At 31.4% G+C, this 8612-nt stretch overlaps 1 protein-coding gene across 1 annotated transcript; it reads right to left on the bottom strand.

Moving 5' to 3' along the window:
- Positions 1–697: 697 nt before the first annotated feature.
- Positions 698–8260, bottom strand: LOC123658040 (retinoid-inducible serine carboxypeptidase-like). The gene is made up of 9 exons (XM_045593521.1): positions 8197–8260; positions 7818–8065; positions 7586–7685; positions 5994–6124; positions 5575–5685; positions 3982–4309; positions 3356–3433; positions 2314–2462; positions 698–1637 (listed from the first exon to the last, which is right to left on the bottom strand). The coding sequence occupies exons 1-9, from the start codon at positions 8258–8260 to the stop codon at positions 1572–1574; spliced, it is 1275 nt and encodes a 424-aa protein (XP_045449477.1). The 3' UTR covers positions 698–1571.
- Positions 8261–8612: the final 352 nt, after the last annotated feature.

Raw genomic sequence — 8612 nt, 5'->3', positions numbered from 1 at the left:
CAGCTTACATTAATGTAGTGGTGATAACCACTAAATTTTTTTTTTTTGAATATTATATATGGAAAAATCACAGAATTTAAAAATTTATTAGAAAAAAATACTTTAAACGGTTTTAGAGAACATGTAGTTTTTTTTTGACGTGTAATATTTATGACTCTTAAAACTTTGTTTATGTTACCTATATAAGTGCTACGAAATGTTATTACGATGAGCAACAGCGTCATTGTTAACTAAAAATTGTCTTACTTTCGACTATTATTGAGTCAAATACTGTTCGAGCTATAGGTAAATAAGACTACAAAGAACTACGAAAATATTTATTAAAAAAAAAATTTTTTTTGACTTATCCTCTAACGATCACTTGTTTATTGTTGGAATAAAAATCAATGATTACTATAAAAAAGAAACATTCGAGTATTACATGTGATTCAGATTTTTATTATTGCTTGTTTTGTTGTATGCGATACTTAGGCAACTGAGGAATATTCCCAATGAAATTCAAATTTTTAATTTTTTTTTCTATATTTATGAAAAAACATAATTTTGAGCTTATAATTATCGTCACATTTAAAGATACCTAAATAAAATTTGTCGTTGAGTTTTAGGATCCTTCAAAATATTTTTGATCGATTTGACAAAATTATTATATTATTTTATTATTATTATTATTTGTGATCAATATATTTAAAAAATTAAAAATGTTATTATGTTTTTATTTTCGGAGCTTCATCAAGTTGATTGAATTAATTCACATAATAGATTACCTACGTATACTTTAACATAAATATTAATGAATGATATAATTTTCCCTATAGTTTGTTTTATTCCGACGCGTTGGCGCAGCGGTCACAGCACTGTTGTTGCTCTGGCGGTCGCGGGTTCGAACCCCGCTTACGACAGACTTTTGTATTGGCCATAAAGATGTTTGTCGTGGTCTGGGTGTTTGTGCTTGTGTATTGTGTGTTTGCGGACCCCCGACGAAGGCCGTTGAGCGTGAAGCGTTTATTATTATTTAATATTATTCACAACAACGCTGTATTGGTTATCGCTGCTCATCCAATTATTTTACCTCACTACAATTAGTTTTACAAAATGTTATATCTTTGTACAAAATAAATTACAATAATATTAGCATTAAACTGCTTTTGTTATTAAATGCAAAATAAACTGTGCTGTCTTTAAAACTATAAAATTACAAGAGCTTTGTAGCACTTTTAATATGGCATGTTTTATTAAACAATTTTAACTAAATACAACAAAAACACTTGATGTAGATACTGTAAACCTTTTCTCCTTTTCCTTTAACAATTTTTTTTTTTTTTTTCTAAAAAATTCAGAACAAATTTAAAGACATTGACGATTAAGGTGCTTCAATACAATGATTGCGTAATTGTTATTTATTGATGTAAATATGTAATTATTTTATTGTATATCGATTTTATTAATTGAACAAAATATACTGTTCTAAACAAAGTACCTACTTGTTTTAATTTTATACTTCTTACACTAAAGTACATAGTTTTATATAAACATTGGTATATAATACTCAGTCTTAACATATAGGAAGATAATTATGTACTATCGTCCATCATATGCTCCAAAATTTGCTCCATTGCCGCAGGATTGTCTTCCGGAACCTTTAAAAATATTAAAAAGATATAGTATTAGTAAAAGAAGTGATTTATTTTGCTTTATCGCTTCTTTTAACTGCCATATAGTAATTAAAAGTTATGACACTTTCTATCAAGTTATTGTTTTAATTTCGTCGATGTAGATATTGGATACTTAACATCGTAATTTTTGTGAATCTAATTCTTCAGAATCTCATGCGACTTCCTGTTTTAAATAATATAGTTGTTTTAGTATTGAACTGGTTCTCCGATTTACGCTTTCTATTAGATAATGTCTTAAAAGCAGCCTTATCAGCCATACAATTATAATAATAGGGTATTTTCAGTAGCACCTGATCATAAGCAATTACTGTAGCTTATAGACGCAACACCATATGCGTTCCAAACGCCACACTCACCACGGGAGTGGATCGCAACACCCCTTGAGGTCAGATTTATTTAGCTGTCATCTTCTTTAAGGCTGAAGTGTGCTCAGTCGGACTGCTCCAATTTTAAGCAGGATATTTCCTGCTGGGCCTTAAACTTATGTTTTCTTCATTTTTACTTATATGAGACTTACTCTGATTGTCATTTTGTAACTCGTTAATATTTCGGTAACATTCCAGGTGTCGTGGTCGCGGGATATTGTAGTTCATTCCCCTTATATTACTTATATTTTATAAACAAAATACACTTTACTCACCCAATGTCCTGAACCAAAAACATTCCAAAAACTGAGTTGTTTCGCTACTTTGAAAAAGCCATTTTTGTTGCCACGAATCGTTATACGTTTAGCGTTCAGTAGCTCTTGGGTGCCATGCCACTTCAACGCGTGTACCCAATTTGTAGCACCTTTAAGTAATGCAACAAGAAAATAATATCGCAATTAATATATCTAAGCGTTGAATATAAAGGTTTCCGTTTGCTATTTAAGATAACGAAAATAACAAAATTAAATCGATGTAATGTATAAAAAATCTGTTAAGTTTTGAAATTTTATAACAGTTTCAAGGCCGATTTCACCGGTTATGGATATAGTTTAGCCTGCAAATAAGTTACGAATAGACTGTAACAGCAGTAGGTAGAGTAGGTCATTAGGACCTCTTTCTCCTCAATTAATAAACTAGGTACAACTTTTAGATTAATATTTACGAGTAAAAATATCTCGTAAATATATATAGTCGAATTCGATGAAAACAAAGAAATTATCCTTTCTCGAAGATATTATTATTTATACTCGTATCAAATACTTTTGTCTATTAAATACCCGCTTCCGGTGAATAGCTTGTTTCTTTACCCGAGTTCCAAAAAAAAGGAGATTCTAAAATCGAAAAAAAATACTTTTTTATGTATGGTGTTGCCATATATGTTGTTTCGAAATTTTAACTGTTTGAGTTATATTTAATAATACGTACCTATTTACTTGACTGTTTTTTCGTTGACCTACGTTGAATTATACCTCATAACTTATTGCTGGATATATCGATTTTGATGTTTTTTTTTAATCGAAAGTTTGAGAAATACCTACATGTCATGTGGTCCTATTTAAATATGATCGAGATATAATGAGTACTTTTGAGCACGGCTTATCTTTTGAGTAATCATTGATGATGCATACTTACTGGACTATTTTTTCGTCTACCTACGTTTTATTACTTGTCAATGTATTTGAAGTCGGTTTTTTTTTTTCGTTTGCGAACAAACAATTATTTACGTAAAGTTTTAATAATCTTGTAGGTACATACCGGCAAGAGGTGTAACAATGTCCAGATTTCCATTGTAGATTGCAATTTTGAGATTCGTATGATTCAGAAGAGTTTCGACTACAAGAGAAATAAACAATTCTATAATTTTTTTTAAATAAAATTGGAGTGTCTGTTTGTAATATTAAAATAACCACTTTTTACTAAATGCATATTTATACACGGTACATACATATACCAAAACAATATTTTTTACAATTTTTGTCTGTGTGTCTGTTTTTCCGGCTAATCTCTGAAACGGCTGGACCGATTTTGACGGGACTTTCACTGGCAGATAGCTGATGTAACAAGGCGAGTGACTTTGGCTACGTTTATTTCAGAAATTTATTTATTTTATCAATCTGCGAACTGAACAATAACTTTTTTGTTAAATCCCACGCGGACGAAGTCGCGATCACATCAGTTATACATAAATATAAATATACTATTTACTATCGGATATATCAATCAAGTTTAAATATGTAGAATGCTTATCGGACATTTTCATCCGATATTTTATTAATAATAATGTTTTAGAGTTAAAAACTTTCGCTGTTCAAACAAAAATAAGACATTTACGTATTAGCATGAAACAAAAAAAGGTAGCGGACGGTCGAATAAAAACTTACGGTATTTAGTTGAAGGAACTAGAAAACTTTCATTTAAAGCATGGAATACTTCATCCGAAATATAATTCCATTCCAAAGTCTGATTTACTTCTAACAAAATTGGTTTAACGTATTTATTTACTTTGATTTTTAACTCATCTAAGTCTTTGTATGGACTTGGCTGGTTGATATTATTAAAGTTAATTTCCATCCCTGCTTCGACGTTCAGAATATTAAACATCAAACTATCCAATTTTCCGGCAGTAGCGTATTCTTTCTTCTCAATTAAGTAACTCATTTTCCTTGCTATTTTCATTGTTTTTGTATAGGTGTTTACATCAATAACACCCTTAAATATAAAACAAAAAAAAATATTGTTATTGTTCATTACTATTAGGAATCTATGGTTATTACATGGTGTATCTAGATTTAATGGGCTTCTTCGACATTTTATTTACGTTTGGTAAAATTCATAAAAACAGTTTCAATTTCAATAAAATACCTCGAATTAAAAAATATGCAATATTTATGTATACGGAAGTATAATTCTACTATGCCGTGTGGTGTCGGCCGAGTAGAATTACACCACCCCCTTTCTTCCCGTAGAGGTCGTAAAAGGCGACCGAGGGATAAACCTAGCTCAAAATCATCAGAGTCCTGGAGAAGAAAAACTTCATTTGAAACCCGAAATGGGGTCTTCGTCAAGCATTCGTGGCATAGTTCTAAAATGCAAAAGATTCCTGCAGCCCAACTGGCTCCACACAGCACAGGTGGCGCAGAGCTTAGGCAACTCTGCGTTTTCCTGAAGAGTGTCCTAGGCGACACAGTGTCTGTCTGACATAAATCGTCTGTAATAGACGGACTAAGGTCAATGACGAAACATGATGATGATGATGAAGTATAATTCTTCTATTGAGATGTGAAATTATTATTTTTTAACGAATACATAATCTTTCACCTTATAAGGTCAGTCATTATTGACGACAGGATGGCCCAATAATCACTGTAACATGGCTGTTGCAAGTTTGATTCCTGCTCATAAACAATAAACAGATATTTATTGTGGTGGATGTTTTTTAGTTTAAAAGGCAATTGCGTGTGAGGTATTCATTTAGGTATTTATTTTTCTAACTTTATAAAGTCTTAGGTTAGGTCTATTTTGTGCAGATGGCGAATGCGCGACCCCATCTCGCCCCACCCAGGCGGATGACTGCTAACACGTGGTGGTTTTTAGTCAGTAGGAGTCTGACATAACCCTCTGGCGCCCCCGCGCTGGAGGGTATCCATGATGGATTTTCCCACGTACAAAAAAAAGGTCCATTTTGTGTAGAAGAATAATATTCCATTAAAACGTTAAAATGGTTAGATTCATGCGTTAATGTATATTAACTTACTTCAACGCAAACAAAATAAATTAATCAGTAAACAAATAGGTATATGAATAAGTATATGTTGTATTGTAGGGAATAATTGGCAAATCTATTTTAAGTACATCCGTTAATATGCAATGGAATAGCGTGTTGGATTTAGCTTCGTAATCAGTCCTTAACAAAAATGAAGTTCAGAGAAATGTTCGAAAATATCTAAAAAAAAAACAAAACATTTCGAACTAACCATGTGGTACAGATAATCTGGCTGCACTAAAGTACTTTGTTTCGGATCTACCCATCCACTTCCGATGCCAATACCCTTGAAGTTCATTTTTAAACGTTTATTTCTTATTGCCTGTAATAAAATAATAATACTTTTTAAAAACCTTGTAAAAAGTGATAATAAAGACTAGTTTATTTTTTGATACAGAAAAAAAAATAAAAATGCTCCAGAAAATATATTTGGACAGATCAAAAATAATTATTACATTTAAACGTAAATAGTTAACCTTCACAAGAAAAGAAAGTAGTATATAATGTTTTTGAATTCACAGACAAAATAAATGAAATAACGGTTATAACATTTTGAACCAACAACAAAAAGTTCTCAGCCTCCAGTATATTTAAATAAAAAAATCTTAATAGAGTATGAAATGAACGTACCGTGTATAAATAATAACCCAATCTGGGACATAATTTACCTCCATAACTCTGACCAAATAGATACGTTGGCGTCTTGCGGAATTCTTTATGCGTTTTTAAAAATTGTTTTATTAGTCTCAAAAGATCTTTTGCTGAAAATTAAAACTATTATTACAATAAAAAATGCTGTTGTATCCCCTAGTTCAGTTATGACGTCATACCTTCATTCCAATCAATTAAAATTAATAAAGACATTAATTTATTATTCTTACAAGAATAGCCAAAATTCTCACGGCTTGTCTAATGGCTATTAAAATAATAACTATTATTACATTTTTTTAATACAATAGTCTCTACCTAAAGGTTACTTACTAAATAACAAGCTAAAACATTTGATACGCAAACAATAGGCATCATAATTATGCAAAATAATTTATGTGCATGATTATTTTACTGATGTATAACTTAACGTACTTAACCTGTACTCATAGGTACCACCTCATTAATTTTATAAATACGCATTAAAATTCTTTAATTTTATTTTCAAAAGATCGGAAAAAAGGTTTTCGTATTTTCTAGTAAAAAGTTGCAATAAAATGATTTTAGTTGTATTGTTTGTAATAGGCTGGTTTTGATACCATCGTTCCAGCCTATTTCACTCCACTGCTGGACATATAGGCCTCCACAAGTTCATGCCGTAGCCACAAAGCACATGAAAAGGTGAAATTTTAAAATTGAAATTAAAAATTAAAAATCAGTTTCCAGCCACCTCTTATTTGTTTTTCTGTCCGCCAAAATGGGTAAATCCTACGACGAAATTCGGTACATTTTAAAGTTGTACTTTAAAAAAGGGAAAAATATGACTCAATCCGCGAAAAAATTTGTCATGTATATATCGCTCAGTTACGAATACATGTGACGGTATTTTTAAAAAGTAGAGCTAAATCGATGTTTGGGTTTATTACGATATAGCTAAAGATCTGAAATATGACCATAAAACAGTTTTGAAGGCCATCATTCATTGTGAGCTTTTACCACCGAGCAAAACCATTGATTCGGATTTGCACTGTCAATAACTGATGAGGCTTAAACAAGAAATTGAAAATAAGTGGCCAGAATTGATCAATAAGGTGTAGTATTTTATCACGATAACACTCGAACACGTACGTCTTTAGCCACTCAACAAAAATTGAGAGAGTTTGACTAGGACGTTTTAAGGCATCTACCACATAGCCCCGATTTTGCACCCTCAGATTTCCATCTGTCTTCAGAATACTTTAGGTAGTGTAAAGTTAACATCACGAGAGGACAGTCAGAACTACTTGTCGTGGTTTTTTAATGAGAAGTCCCACAATTTCTACAGCAACGGAATCCTATCCCTACCTACGAGATGGTGACAAAATGGTACACATATATTCTTATTCATGTAAATCAATTTTGTAAAATCTTATCTTGAATTTCTAGATAAAATACGAAGAAACTTTTTCCCCGACCTAATATGTAATAGTACGTCACACTTTCGTACAAACATTCTTTAAACTTCAATAAATTTAAAGAAATTAGAATAATTAATGAAATTGGTTTGATTTATAAATTGCTAAAAATGCACTAACCTGCGTCTTTGTCTGTCTTTACAAATAAAGATTTATTTTCAGCATAACTAAACCCAGTACCGACTGGATGATCTATTAACAGTAAATTTCTGCCATGTACCTGAAAAAAAATAAAAATATTGAATTTTAGGTGTATGTCAGCTGTCGGGTATTGATAGAATTTATATACATATAAAAAGCGTAGCGACCAAAGTTGTTTATTATCAACATCGTTTAAGAAAAACTTACCTACCCATGTATGGTTTCGAGGTCGCATATCCATAGTTAACGGCCCTATTTCAGCAAAATTTGCTATTCCAGTTGCCGCAAGCCCTGGTCCACCCTGAATCCATATAATCAGTGGTTTTCGATCGGCATCAATTATAGTACCATCAGCGTAATAAAACCAGTAGAAAATATGAGCACCAGGGCGAACTTCTACATATTTTTGAATACTTTTCCATGATTTGTTGCGAAGAGCCTCTAAGTACGGATTCTTTTCTGAATTAAAAAAATATGTTTATACAAAAATTTTAATTTTAAACTAACTACAAAAATTTTTTATATTATTTATAAATATAATAGTATATCACTATTGCCGACAACGACCCGAATAACTATGCATCACTTACCTTCAGATTTTATTTGTTGTAACATAAATAGTAACGTAAACACCAAAGTTAAAACCAGATTCATTCTCAATCGTATTAAATTCACTCTGCACTATACGCTTATAACACAATAACCGAGTTCACATGCGTGCTTTGGAGTCGCTCCAAATCATTTAACCGCACGTCTAGTAAACGCCGTACGGTTATATCATCATACTCCTTAATTAAATGTTTAAATTATATAAATTAACAAAAACATGTCCACATATCCTGAAACTATTAATACTAACGTCCGTCACGCGCTACTCATTAGAGGATAAGTACCCACGTAGGTGGATATCCGGTTCATAATTAAATGAAACGTTTCACTTGTGGATTTTGAAAATTCGTAAAGTTCAATTTCCCGTTATGCCCTCTTTTAGATTATTATTCTATAA

The sequence above is a fragment of the Melitaea cinxia genome, chromosome 11 (assembly GCF_905220565.1).
Source record: "Melitaea cinxia chromosome 11, ilMelCinx1.1, whole genome shotgun sequence".
Lineage (NCBI taxonomy): Eukaryota > Metazoa > Arthropoda > Insecta > Lepidoptera > Nymphalidae > Melitaea > Melitaea cinxia.
The sequence above is the reverse complement of the archived record's forward strand: the minus strand, read 5'-3'. Positions and strand labels throughout refer to the sequence as shown.